Source organism: Stegostoma tigrinum, chromosome 25 (genome assembly GCF_030684315.1).
Source record: "Stegostoma tigrinum isolate sSteTig4 chromosome 25, sSteTig4.hap1, whole genome shotgun sequence".
Lineage (NCBI taxonomy): Eukaryota > Metazoa > Chordata > Chondrichthyes > Orectolobiformes > Stegostomatidae > Stegostoma > Stegostoma tigrinum.
Window position 1 is genome coordinate 21,611,456 of NC_081378.1, and position 21,584 is coordinate 21,633,039.

At 41.9% G+C, this 21,584-nt stretch overlaps 2 protein-coding genes and 1 long non-coding RNA gene across 9 annotated transcripts in view; 1 reads left to right on the forward strand and 2 right to left on the reverse strand.

Moving 5' to 3' along the window:
- Window positions 1–1,698: 1,698 nt before the first annotated feature.
- Window positions 1,699–8,468, reverse strand: LOC132210977 (uncharacterized). The gene is made up of 2 exons (XR_009447240.1): window positions 8,111–8,468; window positions 1,699–6,695 (listed from the first exon to the last, which is right to left on the reverse strand). It is a non-coding gene; the product is annotated as an uncharacterized LOC132210977 (long non-coding RNA).
- A 69-nt stretch (window positions 8,469–8,537) lies between these two features.
- Window positions 8,538–11,262, forward strand: LOC125463180 (protein SCO2 homolog, mitochondrial). Of its 3 annotated transcripts, none has more exons than XM_059654789.1 (2): window positions 8,538–8,566; window positions 8,915–11,262. In XM_059654789.1, the coding sequence occupies exon 2, from the start codon at window positions 8,925–8,927 to the stop codon at window positions 10,122–10,124; it is 1,200 nt and encodes a 399-aa protein (XP_059510772.1). In that variant the 5' UTR covers window positions 8,538–8,566; window positions 8,915–8,924; the 3' UTR covers window positions 10,125–11,262. The 3 variants fall into 3 exon arrangements, with proteins under 3 accessions (XP_059510772.1, XP_048410008.1, XP_059510773.1); XM_048554051.2 differs by lacking the exon at window positions 8,538–8,566 and adding an exon at window positions 8,652–8,836; XM_059654790.1 differs by lacking the exon at window positions 8,538–8,566 and adding an exon at window positions 8,769–8,816.
- Window positions 11,263–15,161: 3,899 nt separating this feature from the next.
- ncaph2 (non-SMC condensin II complex, subunit H2) overlaps window positions 15,162–21,584 on the reverse strand; it is a 42,194-nt gene continuing 35,771 nt past the window's right edge. For all 5 annotated transcript variants that reach the window (XM_048554601.2, XM_048554598.2, XM_059654532.1 and 2 more), the window contains exons 17-21: window positions 21,442–21,510; window positions 21,225–21,280; window positions 20,344–20,445; window positions 17,078–17,227; window positions 15,162–16,132 (exon numbers count right to left, since the gene is read on the reverse strand). In XM_048554601.2, coding sequence (XP_048410558.1) covers window positions 15,992–16,132; window positions 17,078–17,227; window positions 20,344–20,445; window positions 21,225–21,280; window positions 21,442–21,510 — 518 coding nt within the window. In that variant the 3' untranslated portion in view covers window positions 15,162–15,991. The remainder of the gene's footprint in view (window positions 16,133–17,077; window positions 17,228–20,343; window positions 20,446–21,224; window positions 21,281–21,441; window positions 21,511–21,584) is intronic.

The following is a 21,584-nucleotide window of genomic DNA, read 5'->3' on the forward strand; positions in this document are numbered from 1 at the left end:
TTTGGATTTTATCAAAGTTCATTAACATTTAACCAACGTGTATAAACAAGTGATTTTCTGTCTGAAGCACCAGCTATGAATTAAATCAATAAATGATCTGTTTTAGGTACAAAGAGTGAGCAATTTTGTATCTACAATTAAGTTTTCTGTTTCAAACTTACCTTCTTTTACAATATGTGAAATGTATGGGCATATCAATCAGGATTGGATCACAGAAAATCAATTACGACGTCAGGGGACTTGAGAAATGGGCTTCAATGGGATAGTTGGGGTATAAAGTAATGGGCTTATGCTGGAGAACTAAGGAACACAATGGGATGGGCTTTGACAGTAGAGACAAAGGACTGGAGAGATGGTCTTTGATACAAGGCCAGGGATTCATGGGATCAGCTTTGATAGGACAGTTAGGGCATTTCAGTCAGATTTGGACAAATTGAGTGAGTGGGTAAATGCATTAGAAATTATCCTGATGTCAGATCTGATGTTGTTGTTCTCGAACACCCTTTTCCACAGGCAGTTGAAGGCTATGCTAGCGCTCTGGAGGTGATGCTGTATCTCTTCATGAATACAGCTTTGGCCAACAGGATATTTCCTATGGTATTGGAAGTGGCCAACATTCTCTAAGCCTCTCCTTGTATCTTGATGATCTTTGGTTTGCTCCACAATACCAGGCCAGATTGATGAAGGATCTTCATCTTGCGGATGTTCAGGGTGAGACCTATGCTGTCATATGTCAAAGGTGCTAACAATAGTCTGGAGCATGTCCTTGGCGATTTCACATACAGAAGCATCATCTGCATACTGTAGCTTGATGACACTGGTTGGGGTGACTTTGATTGTGACTTGAAGGCAGTGCAGTTGAATACTTCCCACGGGTTCTGTAAGTTAGCTCCACTCCAACAGAGAGCTTGTCAGCAGTGAGGTGAAGCATTGCCCTACTTGATACCGGTCCTAACAGGGGATGCATCACTGTGAAGCCATTTGTTATTACCATGACTTCCATGTCATTATGGAGCAGGTAAAGGATGGTAACAGAGCTGTGGTGGTACCCACCCTTCTATATAGCTCTGAGACATGGAATGTCTACAGTAGACACCTCAAGGCGCTGGAGCAGTACCACCAATGCTGCCTGCGCAAGATCCTGCAAATCTGCTGGGAAGAAGACGCATAAGAACCAGTGACCCTGACTAGGCTCACATCCCAGCATCGAGGCTCTGACCACCCTTGATTGGCTATGATGGGCTGCACACATCGTCAACATTACTGACACAAGACTACCCAAGCAGGTGTTCTACTCCCAGCTTTCAAAAGCCAGGGACATCCCAGCTGGACAGAGGAAGTGCTTCAGTGATACCCTCAAGGCCTCACTGGTAAAGTGTGGCATTTCCACAGACACCTGGGAATCTCTGGCCCAAGCTCGTCCAACGTGGTCTTGGACCATCTGGGAAGGTATCAAGCACCTCAAAGTTTTCCATCGGGAAAAAAAATCACAGCAAGGTAATCATACCTAAGGCCCACCCACCCCTTCCTGTGACTACCACCTGCCCCAATTTTAACAGAGCCTGCGGTAGCCATATCTGGCTGTACAGCCAACTATAGATTCACACTGAGAATGGAAGAGAGTCATCCTCATCTGCGAGGGACTGCCAATGATGATAATGATGATGCTAACGCATGAGAAATGAAGTATAATTCGAATAAATGTGATGCACTTTAATAGCAAAAACAACAAGACCAATTATAATTGAATGCCAACAGATTGGGAGAGGGGTAGGTGCAATGAGACCTAGGTGACCTTGTGCACCAGTTGCTAAAAGTAATCATGCAGGGTACAGGAGATGGTGAAGAAAACTAATGGTATGTTGGACTTCATAGCAAGAGTATTTGAAAACAGGAGCAGGGATGTGTTCCTGTAATTGTACAGACCACAATTGGAAGAGTGTGTGCAGTTTTGGTCTCCTTTTCTGATGATAGATGATCTGGCTATAGGGGAAGTGCAACAAAGGATTACCAAACTGATTCCTTGTCTGACATATGAAGAAAGACTAGATCAGTTAGGGCTATATGCACAGTAATTTAGAACAATAAGCGGGATTTTATGGAAACCTAAAAAAATTCTAACAGAACTAGACAGGGTAAACACAGGAAAGATGTTCTCAATGACCAGGGAGTCCAGAACCAGGAGTCACAGTCTAAGGATAAAAGATAGGGCATTTAGGTTGGAGATGGGGAGCAATGCCTTCACCCAGGGGGTGGTGAGTTTTTGGAATTCTCTGTTGCCGAAAGCTGTTGAGCCCAAAACACTGAATGCTTTCAAGAAAGGGTTAGATATACCTCAGATTTCTAAAGGTATCAAATGATATGCAGAAAAATGTAAGAACAGGGTACTGAGTTGGATGATCAGCCATGATCACATTGAATGGTAAAAGGGCCATATGGCCTATTTCCTGTTCCTATTTTCTATGTTTCTAAGTGCGGAGAAATCAGGTACTGGAACAGTTCCCACTGTGGTTTTTTTTTAAGAAAATGTGTTTAAACTATTCATAAAATGAAAGATCTTTTCCTCTGGCTGAGAAATCAAGTGTTGAGAGATCATCAAAACAATCACTAAAGCATGAAGACGGAGCTAGCAAATATTCAGCACGCATATACCGTGGTTCAGCTAAAGATCATCTTTCCAGGGAAAAACGTTGCTCAATATTTTAAAGGAAAGAAATAGGGTTAGGGAAATCATGGGGCAGTGAGACTAACGCAGGAATTGATGCAGGGGAGGAAAGTGGGATTAATTTTGAAGTTATTCTAGCAAAATAACCAGCACAAATGCAATAGTCTGGAAGGTTTTATATTTTAGCTTCTAAGAAAAGTGTTATGGCAGTTGTGGAATTATAAAGCAGAGGAAAAACCCTCCAAAGACAGGCAGCTGCTGGGCTCCATACTTGTCCAAATGTCTGAGATTGGCTGTGCTCCTGATCAATGCTAATCTGTTCCAGGCTGAATGCAATGCAGTAAATGGCATTCTGATGAACAGCAGCCAGAAGTAATGAATGAGTGAAATAATATTCCATTTGGCCAGCAAAATTCCAGATCATCAACTTTCCATCTGAACACAGGAGTAATCTCAGATCAGCACGTTCCCACCTGGAAGTAGGAGTAGTACCGAATTAGCTTTCTCCCACTAACAGGAATGATCCAGATCACCTTCCTAGATCACGGCCTTTCACTAGTCTGACAGTGTTACCTATCCCAATGGAAGTTCAGTCCATCATGTCTCTGTCCTCTACCTTACTGCACAAGACTTTTTTTTCAAAAGTATGATGTGGGTACCTGTCTCAGTCACCCTGTCAGGCACCAAGTTCCAGACTGTCGCTCCCCCTTCCCCATCCCCACTGGATGAAGGAATTTCCCCTTTTAATTATACTTTTTATCCAGGCCTCCCGGTCAGTGACCTCTCTACCACAACAGATTGATACTTTATATCCACCCAATCTTGATGCTTTAAATTTTAGAAATGTCACATAAATCTCCCCTCAGCTTCCCTGTTTCAAAGAAAAAAAATCAGCCTACCTAATCCTTCTGTTAAAAATTGCCAATTCCTGGCAATGTCTTTATAAATTTACTCTAAGCCCTTTCCATCATGATCACAACTTTCCAGTGATTGGAACTGGAAGCAGTATGTAGCTCTGGTCTAAGTGTTCTGGACAGTTCTGGTGCAATCACCCTTCTACCTTAAAACTAATGAAGGAAAGCATTTACAAGTTTTCTACCCACTCGTCCAGTTAGAATCAGGGATCTGTAGACATTCACTTCAAGGCCAGTGTTTCTCTATGTGCTACATGTTCTGGTATTCAATACATATTGTCTGCTTTGCTCACCCTTTACAAATACCTCTCCAGATTGTGCTCCATTTGCCTGATTATAATCTTTCCAAATATAAAACAGAACAACCACTGGAAACTAATTAGATTTGTCAGCAAATGAGGAGGTTAGGATGTTTTTAAAAAATTGGGAAGGGCAGCAGGGGTGATGGTTGTGGTGTTGGTTAGACCAGAAATATGGGCTACAAGTATAAGATACTCATTAACAAGGAAATAGGAAATTCAAGACTGATTTCTTTACTTAGACGATGGCAAAATTTGGAACTCACTACCACAAGGAGTGGCTGAGACAAATAACAAAGGTGCATTTAAGAGGAAGCTAGGTAAGCACATAAGGGAGAAAGGAATAGAAGGAAATGAAGCTAAGATTAGATGGTTAGGCATGGGAAGAGTTTAAGCACTGGCACAGTGTTGGCCGAAATGATCTGTCTCTGTGATGTAGGCTCTACGCTACAAGGATTCTGAGTTCAAGTCCAAGAGCCTCGACAGCACCATACTCATTCTGCTGAGCAGCACCAGCACCACTCTAATCCCAGGGGAAATGATGAGCGAGACCAAAGGCTATTCTCTCACATTAACCCTCCACTGGAGTGGGTGGGTGGGGTGTGGAATCCTAACTCTTCTAGGACCAAGTTTGAAAAGCTTATATTTTGAAGCATGAGAGATTTGCTAGTGTCAGAACCCCTATAGCAGGAATGGTGAAGCCTGGATTTTTCTAGCACCTTCCTGTGCTCAGGAGCTAGTAGTGAGAAGAACCCAAATGCATGCATTTTAAAATCTACCCTCAGAGTGTGGCAATCCTGGGATTGTGCAGCACAAATATATCTATACGGCCTGACTAGATCAGTCAGTAGAGCATGAGGCTCTTAATGTCAGAGTCCTGGGTTCGAGCCCCATATTGGTCAACTGGCTCTTTAGGGTGGCATGGTGCCTTAATGGTTAGCAATGCTGCCCCACGGTATCGGAAACCTGGGTTCAGTTCCAACCCCAGGCAACTGTCTATGTAGAGTTTGAATGTATTGCATGCGTTCATCCTAGGTGCTCAGGCTTCCTCCCACAGTTCAAAAATGTGAAGATTAGGCCGATTAAACATTGTAAATAAACATGGGGCTACAAGAATAGGGCTGGGACCAAGTGGGATGCTTCTTGAAGGCTCAATAGCTAGAACATCCCCTTCCATACTGTAGAGATTCTACAGCGAAATGTGTCAGTCTCTGATTTTTTTTCTGAATGCACACCCTGCTGCCCTCAAACCTTCCCTGGACAGGTTAGCTGATCAACTGGATTGATTTATTGTCATGTGTACCAGCGTACAATGAAAAGCTTTGTTTATGAAGAATACAGGCAGATCACAGTATGCCAGGATGTACAGGTCAAAGGTTGGAAAAAAATCTTAGAGGCATACAGGTTACATTGCACAGGGCGTACAGTGGGTGAGATGAATGTTAGCAAGATCAGCGTTATTTGAGGCTTAGGAGTCCATTCATCAGTCAAATAACAACGTGGAAGAAGCTGTTCCTGAACCAGCTGGTGTGAGTGTTCAAGCTTCTGTATCTTCTTTCTGATTGAAAGGGTTGTAGGAGGTCATCACTGGTGTGTGATGGTGCTTTGATGATGCAGGCAACCTTTCAGCAACAAACTCTGTAAATGGAAGGTTGGCTTCTGTGATAGTCTGGGCTGTGCACACAGCTTTCTGTAGTTTCTACAGTCCTGAGCACAGCAGTTCAGACAGCTCCGACGAACAGGTAAGTCAACATTTCAGGGGAGGGGGAAGGAGCCCATAAATAAATAGAGGGAGGGGGGTAGAGCTGGGGCAAGGGTAGGAGAGATGGTGAATAGTGGATGTAGATACAGGGTTATTGTGATTGTCCAATGGGAAGGATAGCTCAGACAGATGAGTTGGAAGATGGATGGGTTAAATCAGGTCGGGAGGGGGAGAACTGGACATGGGTTTAAGGGCTGGAGGTGGAGGGATTTTGAAGCTGGTGAAGTCAATGTTAAGGCCATTGGGCTGTAAGCTTTCCAAGGCAAAATATCAGGCGTTGCTCCTCCAGTTTACATTTGGCCTCACTCTGACAGTGGAGGAGCCAAGGATGGACATGTCGTCAGGGAAGTGGAAGGGGGTAATTAAAAATGGATGGCAACCGGGTCAGGTTGGTTGATGCGTGCACAAGTACAGATGCTCTGCCAACTGGTCCCCTAGTCTGTGTGTGGTCTCCCTGATATACAGGAGACCCACAGCGGGAGCAATGGATACAACAGATAAGGTTCAATGAGTTGCAGGTGAATCTATGCCAGATCTGGAAGGATTGTTTGGGGCCTTGGACAAAGGTGAGAGGAGAGGTGTGGGGGCAGGTGTTGCACCTCTTGTGGATTGGTAGGGAATATAGAGCTGACAAGGGATTCATGGAATGAATCGTCCCTGAGGAAAGCAGACAGGAGTGAGAAAGGAAATATCTTTTTGTAGGTGGCGGAAATATTGGAGGATGATTTGTGGGATTCAGAGATTGGTGGGGTGGTATGTGAGGACTAAGTGGGCTCTATTCTTATTGCTGTTGAGGGAGTGGCTTTGAGGGCAAAAGTGCTGGAAATGGAGGAGATGCGATTGAGGGCATCCTTAATTAGAGGAGGTGAAATTACGATTTTTGTAATAGAAGTTTCAGCAATGAGGGCTATCCACCCATAGATCATGGGCTATAATGACATACAGTTTGAAGTAAAGGAGTTGTTACAACCAGTAGCGCAGCACTCCCCATGCCAAATATTAGGATCGAGCTTTCACATTGACTTCTGGTTCTGGAAGTCGCTGCACATGTAGACCTGAAAGATTCAGAGGAACACTGGTTAAAGAGCACGCATGTGTATACACGTAAGGCAAACATTACATTTCTTTGAAGGGCAAAGTGAGAAAAATGGAAATATGGACGCTGCTGTCTTACAGAAAATGTATAAAGTGTCCTAATTTTCACAATTCAAAGGTTAAAAGTAGGACTATGTGGTGTCCCCTTATTAGTTACATAAGATCAGGAAACTTCTGGAGTAGATGGATTTGACACTTTGATGAGATAAGCCAGGTGCCTTTTGCCTGAATTGCTGCCTAGTGTTACACCTAAATGGGGTCGTGTGCTGGAGATCAAGACATCTTATTCCTGAAGGCATCACAAAAGTTGAAAATTTTGTACAAGTATGAAAAATTCTTTTGTTTACCTGTCTTTTAAACCCAGTTAGACAAAAAAGCACAGATCAGGGTGTCTGTACTTTACAAGAATTACTATTTATTGCAAAAAAAATTCTAGCTACAGACAGATGACACAGCTACAGATGAACCATCAACATAAACTCTGCCCGCCTTATAAAACTCCCTCTATGCACACATACACAAAACAAACATGGGTATTCATAGAATTCCTACAGTATAGAAACAGGTTATTCAGCCCGACAAGTCCACACCACCCCTCCAAATAGCATCCCACCCAAACCCATTCCCCTACACCTGTATTTCCCATGTCTAACCTAACCTAAACATCCCTGAACACTACAGGCAATTTAGCACAGCCAATCCATCTACCCTGCACATCTTTGGACCGTGGGAGGAAACTGGAGCACCTGGAGGAAACCCACGCAGACACGGGGAGAATGTGCAAACTCCACACAGACAGTCACCTAAAGCTGGAATCAACCCAGGTCCCTCGCGGTGTGTGGCAGCAGTGCTAACCACTGAGCCACGATGCCACCCTGAATGTTATCGGTGAAGGGAGAGATTAGAGAAGCAATTCAATAGCTTCCTGTTCTGTAATGTGATGCTTTTGGCTGGTCAGGACATGCTACTCTTCATCTTCCTTCTCCAGGTACTTCCACTTGCTGACAAGAGGTACAGACTCATACATGTTAAGTCCCTGACTTATTAGACATAAGCCACAACCTAAAGCAATTGATGAGGGGAAATAAACTAGCTTTCTTCAGGCTTGAGGTCCTTCCTTTATTCATTTACAGAACGAGGATGTTGCTGGCTAGACAGCATTTATTGTCCACCCCTAATTGCTTGGAGGGCAGTTCAGAGACCACCACATTGCTGTGGGTCTGGAGCCACATGTAGGTCAGCCCAGGTAAGGGTGGCAGTTTCCTTCCCTGAAGGACATTTGTGAACAACGTGGGTTTTTCCTGACAATCAACTTACAGTCATTATTAGATTCTTAATTCCAGATATTTTATTGAATTCAAATTCCACCACCTACCTTGGTGGGATTCAAACCTGGGTCCCCAGAATGTTAACCATGTCTCTGGATTAACAGTCCAGCAACAATACCACTAGGCCATTGCCTCCTCTCCCTTCCCGTGTGTTTACTGCACAGAGAAACATAGCTCTTTCCTTTCCTGGGATTTCAAAGTTTTTCAGTCTCCTGGGTTTCAGTGTTGGAAAAACTTAAGATGGGCACTGGATTCAAATCATTCACTCTGTTTTCTCTCCACAGATAGAGCTGCTGAGTTTCTGTAACACTTTCTGTGTTTGTTTCAGATTTCCGCAGCTTCTCTGTAATCCCAGTGTTTATTATATCATTAAAGTGATATGTCCCTGCCGGTCTCTACGGTCGCCCACTCTCACCTTTCCCTTCCATCCGGGTCTCCGCCTCCGCACGCGCAATTGTAAAGCCTGCTGGGATCTGTAGTTCCCTAAAGCAACGGCCGGCGAGGTACCAGGAAATGGCGGCGGAGGGGCGCGTGCGGGCTGGGGGAAGGGTTAGGTGGGGCGAGGAAGAGAAGGGTCAGATGCTGGATTGATCTAGAGAGGTCGGGGGATGCAGGGTGCGGGGAGAGGAGGAATGTGGGGACAAGAGGGCGATGGAGATGCTGGGGGAACAGGCGTGGTTTCAGTATCAGAGGGGCCCTCAACCTGCCACCCAGACAGGGCAGGGACTGCTGGGAGGTGAACCAGGCCGGATTGTGGGTGTTCTTTTTCTCAGGTTTGTGTGGGGTCGGGTAGGGGGAGAGGGGCACTGGTGTGTTTTGATTGACCTCTAAGCATTTTTCTTTCACCACAGGTTTACCACGATGATCACGAGGGGCCACAATTCATGCTGGCAACGACTGCTGGTCAGTGGCAGCTTGTCGAAGTCAGGGAGTGAGGATGTGAGCAGAAGAGGTGCTGTGGCCCTGAGACATGCCAGCTGCCTGAGTAATGGACACTCAGGGGTGAAAACTTTCAGGATCACAGGAAGCAGGGGATGGCATTTGCAACCTGTATCTACAACCATTGATTGCAACCAAAAGTTAAACCATAGGAGCATTAATGGGTTGTATTGTTTCTACACCAATGTAATGGGATTGAGCACTGAAACCGTAGCTATTCCATCATCTGAAATCAGTGCAACTGATCCAAACTATCCATTGGGAAGTGTGCAAGGCACTCCTCACTTAACAATCTGTAACACATCAAGTCAGTCCATGAGAGAGAAGCTACACTTCCAAACTGAGGGAAGACTATTGGCAGCCCACAGTTTGCTTGGCCTTTCCTCTCTGCCACTTGTGCATGTTAACCCTGGCTGTTCAACTTTCCTGACCCACAGACTATTTTCACAGTCTGCCTCAGACAGGAGCTCAGGGAGCCCTCAGATCAGCTTGCGGTCCAAATTCCTGGTGACATGCCTTTTTGGCTGTGCAATAATGGGATTATGGTACTATGTTCACTTGGAAAAGAAGCAGCAGGAAAAGGTGAAACGCCAGGAGCAGCTTCAGAAGTTAGCACTAGGTCAAGGTGATTTCACTTTGCTGGATCACACTGGAAAATCTAGAACCAAAAAGGACTTCTTAGGCAAGTGGGTTCTGCTTTACTTTGGATTCACCCATTGCCCTGACATCTGCCCAGATGAGCTGGACAAGATCTCAAGTGTGGTGCAGATTTTAGACATGGATAGGGCACTGCCTCCAGTCCAACCCATCTTTATCACAGTGGATCCAGACAGAGACGGAGTGGAGGAGATGGCGAGGTATATCAAGGATTTCCATTCTCGTATGATAGGATTGACTGGGACACCAGAGCAGATCAAGGATTTGGGGAAGGCATTCCGAGTATACTACAGTGCTGGCCCCAAGGATGAAGATAATGACTACATTGTCGATCACACAATCATCATTTACCTTCTAAATCCAGATGGGCTTTTCACCGATTACTACAATCGGAGCAAAAATGACCAGGAAATTGCTGAGAGTATACGCAGCCACATGAAAAACTATGTCAATTTCTTCAGTTGATGAGTGGAGATTCTTAGAGAAGATTTGTGCTGGCATCAGTTGCAGGAGTGTAATTTGTTAAAGTACGTCTACCAGCCTCACTGTGAAAGATGTATTTTTGGCCCTTTGACCCTATTGATACTCTTAGCCATTCACATGATTCTCAGGTGTTTTGCCAGCCCAACCACAAATCAATGAAATTAGAGAGTTTGGCAGTAATCTTTAGTTATCATGTTTAATTATGATGTGGAGGTGCAAGTGTAGGATTGGGGTGGACGTAGTCAAGAGTCACATGACACTTGGTTATAGTCCGGCAGATTTGTTTGAAATCACAAGCTGTCAAAGCACTGCTCCTTTGTCAGGTGAAGTGAAGAAAGGCACAGAATTTATAGGCAGAGAGAGATCAAATGATCAGAAAAATTGTGTGTGGAGTGTCAGCAGGCTGAACAGCAAGTGAAGGGGTGATCTATAATCCGATTAATTGAGGCAGAGAGATGATTTCAAATAAGTCTGTTGGACTTCAACCTGGTGTCGTGTGACTTCTGAAGTTTAATTATCTGGTGGGATTGAATATCAGTCTGTGCGGGATGATTAATTATCCTTTATTTCATGCTTGTAGAAAATCTGGATGTCAACCTACAGTTCAATGCAGGGTCCATTCAGTAATCTAATCAGGCGTGAATTGCTGTTTCCACACTGTTGCAAAAGTGTGTGTCTGTATATGTATGTCTGGGATGGTGGTGGTGAGTGAGTACCCCTCTAATAAATTTGACTGTAACTGTTTGGAATGCCTTGAACCAAACCTTAATTTTAATATGCCAACATACTCCTTAACGTCCACGAACAATTTAAGAAGAAAGATATTCATTTATGTAGTACCTTACGTTACCTTGGGTCATCCCGCAGCTGAGGTTAATTTTAAATATTCCAATTAGAAAATGCAGCAGCCAATTTGCTTATGTTAAGCTCTTACAAGAAGTGACATGATCATATCCAGATAATGTTTTTGAATAATATTGAAGGATAAATACTGATCAGGGACAGATCTTTTGCATTTCTATGAAATTGTCCGTCTGATGAGGTGCCTGCTGCAAAAGATGGCACTTCCAACAGTGCAGCTTTCCTGTACTATGTAAATAATAAATAGAATCACAGTCTGTATATTGTCAATATTTTCAACTGAATCAAACCTTCATTGTACATGGGAACAAATCACAATCATTGCCGATGTTCTAGCTATTTACAACAGGATTAGCAGGAAGATGGGAGAACTCAGTTAATTTAGGACAGTCTAAATAACAGTTAATGCAATTTTAGCAGTGCTAAAACTCATTTATCTTTGAATTTTAAGGAGCAGGCTTGGGTCAGTCCTGTGGAACCAACACAGGGAGGCATAGACTTCAAATTGTAATTTGCTGTCCAGCACTGGTCTTCATTATGTTAGAAGACTGGGTTCAAAATGGAACAATTCTTGGAGATATTGTGTGATACATGGTTTACTCAAGTTTTAGTACTGCTCCTTGAGATTTTGAATGCCCAAGGTTTCAAAATGCTCACCTGCAACTTCTGCGATTTCTAACAAGTTATTTGAATAAATCTCAATGTAATTCTGAATTTAATTAATCTACCATTAATAATGTCAACTTGATCAGCTGGTCTGTGACACATTTGTATAATGACTGTTTTCATCCTTAGAATAAATTGGCAACAGGTATGACATAACATGAAGTAAAATGACGAATTATGTAGAAGTTTAAGGGATGAGACAACCTATAACATTCCCAGTGCTAGGACTGCAGTAGAGATTTTTCCTCATCAAAAAGCTATAGAACAATAGGCAAGGTATATTCTAAGTTGTTGTGTTCTAACATATTCTAATATAGTCCTGTGATTTTACTCAACTGTCAGGCACCTTTCCATTGCTGAAGTTCTAAATGAAACAAATTATCAAAATAAATTTCATTAAATCAGAAATGAAAGGAGGACACCAGCCTATATGAAACACAATCTTGATTCCCTGCTTGTTCCTTCCAAATTTTTCAAATAGCTGATTAAAGTATTGCATTTAATTCCAGGCAGTCCACTGTAGATATTTTTTAGACTTTAAAGAAGATAATGGCACTATGGTGTTGAGAAAGAGGATGAACTGTAATCATTTTGATGGTGGAGCAGGATCAAAGGGCTGAATGGTCTGCTGTTCCCAGTTTCACTGTTTAGGAAAGGTCTCAAGACCTTTGTGAGGGTTTAAGATATTTTGCAAGAATTGTACGTGAGGAGGGGTTAGAGAAAATGGAATTGTTGTTAGCATAGAAATAGTTAATAACACTAAAGGAATGAAGAAAGCAATACAAAAGAGTTCTTTAAAGTGAATCAGGGTGGAGGAATGAGAACACAGAACAGTACTGGCCTTTCGGCCCATGATGTCGTACTGACCTATTATCTGACTAAGATTAAACTGTCCTGCACACCCTCCATCATAATGTCATCCATGTGCCTATCCAAGAGTCGCTTAGATGTCTCTAATGTATCTGACCCCACTACCACTGCTGGCTCACGTTCCACACACCTACCACTTTCTGTGTAAAGAACCTACCTCTGACATCTCCCCATACCTTCCTCCAATCACCTTAAAATTATCCTCCCTTGTAATAGTCATTTGCGCCCTGGAAAAAACTCTCTGGGTATTCACTCTATCTGTGCCTCTCATCATCTTGTACACCTCTGTCAAGTCACCTCTCATCTTTCTTCACTCCAATGAGAAAAGCCCTAGCTCTCCCAATCTTTCTTCCCAAGACCTGCCCTTCAGTTGAGGCAGCATCCTGGTAAATCTCCTCTGCACCCTCTCTAAAGCTTCTACATCCTTCCTATAATAAGGCGACCAGAACTGAACACAATATTCCAAGTGTGGTCTAACCAGTGTTTTATAGAGCTGTAGCATAACCTTGTGGCTCTTAAACTGAATTCCCCTGCCAATGAAAGACAACACACCATACGCCTTGTTTATAACCTTATCAACTTGGGTAGCAACTTTGAGTGATCTATGGACACGGACCCCAAGATCCCTCTGTTCCTCCACATTGCAGAGAATCCTGCCATTAACCCTGTATTCTGCATTCAAATTCTACCTTCCAAAATGAATCACTTCACATTTTTTGGGGTGAATCCAATTTGCCATGTCTTTGCCCAGCTCTGTATCCTGTCACTGTCCCATTGCAACCTACAATAGGCCTCCATGCTATCCATTACTCCACCAACCTTCGCGTCATTGGCAAGCTTACTAATCCACCCTTTCACTTCCTCATCCGACTCAATTATAAAGATGATTAAGAGCAGAGGTGCCAGAACAGATCCCTGTGGAACACCACTGGTCACCAAGCTCCAGGCTGAATACTTTCCATCTACTACAAGTCAAAGGAACGGCAAAGCAGATTAACCTCAAAAAGACGATCTGTGGAGGCAAAAGGCATTGCTGGGAAACACTTCAACAGGCAGAATGACAAGTAGCAATTTGAACGAAATGGGGTCTGTAGAACAGAGACCTGGGGGCGTATGTAAAACAAATGTTTGAAGCAGCAGGACAACTTGAGAGCAAATGGAATCTTTAGCTTTATATTTAGGAGTAGAGTACAATGGCATGGAAGATATGATAGATCTCTTTGAAATATTGATTAGTCCACAGCTGGAGTTTGTGGTTACTGCAATTCATAAAGGAAGTCAAGATTTTGAAGAAAGTTCAACACTACAATAGTATAAGGATGAATGACCCCAGTTATATGTTGAAAGAGTGGAAAAGCTAGTTTCTCTTTAAAGGTCAAAAGTGAGGATGATTGCACAACATTCAGAAATATTTGTGACTCCTCAAATACTGAAACAGTCCATGTCCAAATGCAACAAGATATGGATATTATCCACATTATCCACACCTGCCAAATAACATGCATCCCACACAAGTGCCTGGCAATGATCATATTCAACAGATGCTACCAGACCTGTTGTGTTTTTCCAACATTTTCTGTTTGCACTTAGAATTTTCAAAATTCTTTTCAAACTACTTCATAGCCTGCCCATGAAGGTCTTGTCACCCAGGAGGTAACATACCTGTTTTTGAGCTAGAAGCTCCATAATCAAGTTACAATTCAAAACTTGTGAACTATGGAAGGAATGCTTCTGACATGGTCCAACACTTATCCAAGGGGAAAACATATATGAAGATACATATCAAAAAAACAACAGCCTTATCCTTCCATATCTCTAATCTCCTTCAGCCCAACACTTCTCAATCTTTTGCACTCACTCTGCAGTGAAAATTTCAGTAGTAACATTAAACAGTGAGACCCCTCCATTCTAATAAATTGCATTCCATTTGTGTTGTGCAGGTTAGTGACACTATGTGAAAGGAAGGCATTGCTTCTGTTTCCCTGGAAGTAAAGGCAGTGGGCTGAAGGTTCACCTGTATTGCATTGGATCGGTGGGGAAACCACATTCCTTTGAAATCTTACGCTGTGTATCCCAATTTATTACATAACATTGGTATGGAGGGATTGTCTTATGACAGGTTGAGCAGGTTGGGTGTGTACTCATTGGAGTTTAGAATAACAATAGCCTACCGTATTAAAACATACAAGATTTTTAGGGAGCTTAATAGGGTAGATGCAGAAAGGTTGTTTCCACTTACGGGAGAGCCTAAGACCAGAGCATATAATCTTAGAACGAGGGGTTGTACACTTAAGATCGTGATGAGGAGAAATTTTTTCTCTCAAAGGGTTATGAATTTGTGTAATTCTTCACCACAGAGGGCTGCTGAGGTTGAGTCAAGAATATTTAAAGCTGAAGTAGGCAGATCCTTTATACATAAGGGAATCAGGGTTATGGGGAAAAGTTAGGAGTGTGGAATTCAGGATGATCAGATCAGTCATGAAAGAATGGCAGAGCAAACTCGATAGGCTGAATAACCTACTTCTGTGTTTTATGGTATACAATATCCAACGGGCGTTTCATTCCCATTTTCAGGGATCTTCCAATCCCAAATTGATGAAAAAGTTTAAGCACAGAATGCAATCGAGTTCTAAGTTTACTGCAGTACTTTTACAAAATTTAGATTTGTACATTTTTAAAAATCCCACTTTGTACAGATTTGTGATTATCTGCTCCTGATGGCACACACTATTCCCCAAAATACAAGCATCATTTATTACCATCCAATCGAATTTCAATTCATAAACATTTCTGGATTCTCACTTTCTCATTCAGAAAGGTGAGGCTAGGGAGGAAGAATGTTTGATAAAACAATTGTATTTTTTAAAATATGAAATCAAAGTCTTTCTTCTCCAGCATGGGCTGGAGTGAGGAAATTATTGCACAAAACCTCACCTAAATATAAATGGACAAGCCCTAACTTTACAAATGTTACACTTGGCACAAGGTTAGATATAGCACTTAATTGAAGAGATTTTCTCCTTCACAAATCTGCTAAGCATCTCAAAAAGCATAGACAATGATAGCTGCACTCATTTTGATTATATTTCCCTCCATCAGAAAATCATGAGTTTGTATAAAAATACTGCACAGGATGCAGCCAGTAAACTGCACGAAGCACATTATATAATCAAAACAGCCCAGGATAGTAGCTGTACAGAACACAGCAAATATATAAGCATAAGTAGAGAATAATCACAATCCAGGAATTGTTTTGGCAGGGCTTAGGGCAAGTGGTGCATTCCACTGAAACATGAGGAACATGCATCCTTTTAGTCAGTGTCCCAGACACTTGCTGTCATACGGCGAGGAAATATGGGCATAGTCCCTCCTGGTGTGCCATAAACAATGGATGTAATGTCAAGATTGCAGTTTGAGGACTGTGCAAGTTGAATGAAGGTCTGTGAATCTTCTCATTTATTTGAAATGGATGGAGCCATGTATGTCCGGAAACGTTCGTGAGCTCTTACTTTGCTCAAAAGGGTCAGTTCCATTGTGTCGACTGATTCATACAGCCCTTCTTTTTGCCATATGTCCACTGTGTAGTCATTGGCCTGCAAAGGAGAGGAAACAGATCTCACCATGAGCAGCTGAGGGATAGTTAATATTCACAGCACTGGAGCTAAACTTGGCATTACCGTAACAGGCATTCAGAGTCCACACTGAAGTAAATCTCGTTAGCCCACTCTCTGTACAGAGGCACCCCTGAACATCCAGAAGTTAACACAAGGATGGGGTAAAAACAATGGGTAAATGAGAGGAAAAAAGTAAATCCAAAGGAACTGAAGGAAACAAAATCTCAGCGATGGCATACCCAGGAACCTTATGTATCCATCCCAAAGCATCAATTATATAATTGTTCATTGTCACAAAGTCAAGTAAAACCCATTTGAGACATCTTAAGTTTAAAGTTCTCATCCTCCAACAATACATCACTTCTTCAGTGTGATTCCTCCATGAGTGCAACCACCCCATGTACCACTCCTCTAATACTGCAGCACCTGTTCAGTGCTGCTTCTCCAACAATGTAGCACTCTCACAGTACTGCCTCTCCAAAGATGCTGCACCCTTTCAGCAACAACTTAGCTGGTGTTTGACAGCCCTCAGCTCAGGGCTTGAATCTTCAGTCTTCTAACTCAGAGGCAGGAATGCTGTCATTGAGCCAAGCTGGCACTGAGACTACCCATTAATGAAATCCATCAGGGAAAAAAGTGCTAGTGTGCAGTAACAACATATCAGGTCATTCATTCATTCATACTATCCACCTGAAATATCTCTATTTTGAACCATTGTTGAGTCGCAACATATTTCTTAGGCTTTGTTCACCGAATTGCTTTCAACTGCATCCCCACATCATATCTGCCTAGTTTATAGCAAAGTTCTGTTCTCACTTTCTTTGCACTCACCTTCCTTTCAGTCACCACATGTTGCTATGGTGGTGGGTGCATGAAGCTCCTGATTCTTATCTAATCTCAATTCACAGTGAAGAACATGCTTACCAGTTGCAGCGTGGCCAGCATATATCTGCACACTTCGAATGCCTCCTTTCCAGCCACAATGCTTGCAAATGAACGCCTCTGTCTGATGCAGTCAAACGCATCCATAATTCTGATTCCATAATCATGGATGTCAAAGGCAGCTCGTTCATCCTACAGGAGATCAGAAACATTGCAAATAGTCAGAATGTGATAAGGAGGGACTTATAGAATAGAGCCATTAAAACTACCCTCTATGTCCCAATCTTTTCAAAAGATCTATGTAGTTTAAACCCATCCTCTGCAAATTACTCAATTTGATTTTGACCATTGCTGTTGAATTTGCTTGCACCACCACTTAGGTCATGCATGCCAAGTTGCGATAATTTGTTGCATGAAACCTGCCATCTGACTTCTTGACAATTGTCTTTTCTGTTTTATGCTTATATAGAACATATAGTACAGAGAAGGTATTCAAACTAAAATGTTAATGGTGGCATTTATACTTTTTACTGTAAATCCCTCCCATCCTTCCTTACCCAGCACATTTTGCATGATCCTCCAATTCCTTCCATCTCTACACTTATATACATCCTGAAGTGTATCTGTACTCTTCACCTTAACTACTCCTTGTAGCAGCAAGTTCCATTTCTCAACCACTCTGGTGAAAGAATTGTTTCTGAATTCCCTATTTGATTTTTCTCAATCACCACCTTATGGTGATGTAGTTTTGCTCTTCCTGAAAAAGGAAACATTTTCTCGTGTTTATCTGATAAAACCTTTACAATTTTAAAGGATTCTGTTAAGTTAGCCCTCAGCCATTTACTTTCGAGAGAAAAGAGTCCAGTTGTTCAAACCACAACGAAGCTATTGTTGGTGAACTAGCTTTGTTGCAATGGTAACAATGTAGGAAATCCAGCAACAACTGGGGCATCCCAACAGGGAGTGACGGCTGCTCCCAAATGGTGCGAACAGCTAAGCTGTGCACGGAGGATTCAATGCAGTATCCCAGCAAAATCAGCCACACATTGTAGAATCCCTACAGTGTGGAAGCAGGACATTCAGCCCATTGATTCCACATCAACTCTCCGAACAGCATCCCACCAGACCCATTCCCCCACTAACCTTATTCCTTGAAATTCTGCATTTCCCACGACTAATCCATCTAGCCTGCATATTTCCGGACACTATGGCAATTTAGCACAGCAGTCCATATAACCTGCACATCTTTGGCTGTGGGAGGAAACCACAGCACCCAGAAGAAACCCCATGCAGACACAGGGAGAACATGCAAACTCCACACAGATAGTCACCCAAGGGTGGAATCGAACTCAGGTCCTTGGTGCTGTGAGGCAGCAGTGCTAACCACTGAATCACCATGCCATTTTTTAAAAAAAAATATTTCGAGAAATTTGTGCAGCCTCAGGCAAGGTCACTGATGGTTGATCACCTTAAATGCCTTTGAGAAGCTGGTAATAAGCCACATTCCTGAACTGATGTAGTCCACGTACTGTTTGTTCACCTGAAGTGCAATTAGGGAGTTACAACTAAAAATGATAAATGGTGACATTTTAATTTACGTTAGTAGCTAAACGAAGCCTATATAAGTCTGCATGGGCCGAACAAAGTGGTGATAAGACCGCATGGATAACAGAATGGATCGAAACCTTAATCAACGAGATTCTTGAATGGAAGACCAGGCTCCAGCACTAAATGGCCTCTTCTTGCATTTAATTCTAGTTTTTGTGATTTTGGAGCAAGTATGCACTTTCCCTAATATAATTGGGAAGATGTCCATGAAAGGACAACTACCTGGGCACAGAAACACCATTTCCCCTTTCTCAGCTATGGAATTTTTACAGCCTCCCCAAGCTCCAAATGGAAGGGTTGGGAAATAGAAGAAATTGTTTAACTACACAGCCTGAAGATTGTTGCAGCAACTCAGTAGCTGCCAGATGAAGGAATAAAAGTGGACTTCAGGTTTGCAAGTTGAAAAACAACAAGTTAGAGTTAGGAAGGATTACAGAAATTGAAATTGCAACAATTGAGGGCTAGGGTGGAATAAAATACAACAAGAATTGTCCACCAGATGGATATGGTGAAAAGCATAACCAAAGAATCTTTTAAATCCATACTGATAATATGGTACACCATAGTTTACAGCATGTGTGCACAGACAAAATAAATAGTCATAATTACTAAGTTAGACTAACTACGTGCGTTTTTGTAAATTCTGTATTAATTGAATATAAACTTCAAAGTGATCCAACATAAAGCCAACAAAAAAAAGATTTACTGTTGTCTCATGATAATGCCCTTCTCAATTATTATTCACTTCTGCCTAGACATTGCCTAACTCTTACTACCTCCTCTTGGTTTATACCTTAACAGTAGATGCAATAGTGAATTCTCCTTTATTGCATGCTTGCATACCAGGTTAGAAAGGAGTCCGGAACTCATTGTAGGAACTCTATTCCACTTTACTCATCACTTCTGGCCAAATTAATTCAGGGTAATGGAACTTCTCCATTTTTCAAAATTCATTTCCTTAATTTGTTTTCATCCTTCTTCCTTTGGTTTATTTTCACTTTTGGATGGTTTGTAGATTTCCTGAATAAAGTGTTCGATGCTTTTACATCTATTTATGTGAATTCTATTCTGTCTGACTCATGGCTACACCACACTTTGGTACTGCCATAGTTATTTCTAACAAAGACAGCTATTTCACGCTCCATTTCCGTTCGTTCCAAATTGCCCCCTCTGGAAGTTTAAGTCTCAGTTTGATTTTTATGAAGCCATTTCTCAGTAATTCCTATTATATCTGGTTCCTCATTGTCTCCAGCTTTCCTATTTTATCATGGACATTGCGTATTGTAGAGATAGTTACATTCATTTTTAATAGCAGTTACTTTCCACTTTATTTATATTATTTGTTCCACAACTCCCTTATCATTTATGGCCTTTCGTTTAATATGCCTTATTACCTCCTTTATTGCTTCTGTTGCATTGAAGATCATTTCATTTCCTAGGAGGTACATACACCCTTCCAGTATTATTAATTACTGACCCTTCAGCCAGCCCTTCAAAGAACAGCCACCATACAAAAGAGAGTTTCAGCAAAGGAAAATCTAAAATAAAACCTGAAAATGCTGGAATGACACTGTCAGTAGGAGACTGAAGTAAGATCATAATTTTCAGCCTAATTTGTTAAAATGCTAAGTAATCTGCCATAATCACCACACCCCCAAGAATATTGCTTGCCACATTAGGCTCAATGAAATCACTCGTACCTGTTCTTCAAGTCTTGGGCCAATTTTCTCCTCCCAGTCCCTCACACGAAGGGATAGGGCTGTTTCCTTGGCATACTGCTGGGAGTTAGCGATGAACAGCTCCTGGAACACAAGAATGTGTCAATCTAGAACAGCTCAGTCCAACAATGCACTAGGAATTGCCAAGAATTCAGGATCAGAGATGAACACAAGTCTCAGGTGCATTGTGAGACTCACTTCTTACATGTACAGGATGTATGTAAATTAGAACAGTAAAAACAGCCTGTACTCCAGCTTACATAGTGTTCATCACAGCCAGGGCATTGTAAGGAGTATATCACCCTTTTATTCCCTACAACATTGTCCTTTCCTTTCATATTAAAATGAACAGTATATACCTCAACAACACTACTCTTGTATATTTAAATAAGGGGGTTATTACCCTCTCCTCCACCACCTTCTCAGGAAAACTAAATTATCATATTTAAATGCCAGCCTTATCACTGATGCTCTCATCCAAAGAATGAATTATGAAATCTTTGGATACTGGATACTGGATCTACTGTGAGCCTACTAAATCACAGGAGGCAGCAATTGGGCCCATCGTGTCTGCACCTGCGAGTATGTCAATCTGCTGCCTTTTCCATATCGCTGCACACTATTTACATTGAAATAATTAATGCCTCAATACCTGAATACCTCAATGAAACCCACCTTTACTGAACTTCTAGACAGGTCATTTCATACCCTAACTAATAATCAAATAACCTGGTCCTCCAAACATGTGTACTGATTTCAACTGGAGCAGAGATTTTAATTATAACTGAATGTTAAAACATTTTCCACATGGTTACTGAATAATGGAGGCTAAAACATATTTCGTTTTCAGGAATTTTACATACCACATTCCTTCTGACAAGTTCCTCATAACACGCTGATCCCATTTCTCCAAAAGGTTCTGCAATTACAGATGGTAACTTAATTACTGACAGAAAACAACAGCTGGAAATTGTTGCTGTCTTACAGGAGTGTTTACCCAGTGTTACACAGAGGAGAGTGGAGTGTTAAACTTGTGTTACAGGGACAAGTTTTATCCATATTTAGAGGAAGGGATATTACCCAGATTTGGGGGGCTGTGGTTGTCCTGAGCTGCATCAGCTTCTTGATCCAAATTAATGTCGTAATCATCTGAAAAAAAAAACACAGATTGAAATGTTGCAGCTTTCCAACTGCTCACAATATTTTGGTTAATAATGCTAAAT

Coding starts and splice junctions, on each gene's coding strand:
- LOC125463180 (XM_048554051.2), top strand. CDS start 8,715: ATGGAGATGCTGGGGGAACAGGCGTGGTTTCAGTATCAGAGGGGCCCT. Junction 8,837..8,914: donor GTGGGTGTTCTTTTTCTCAG/GTTTGTGTGGGG, acceptor CTTTCACCACAG/GTTTACCACGATGATCACGA.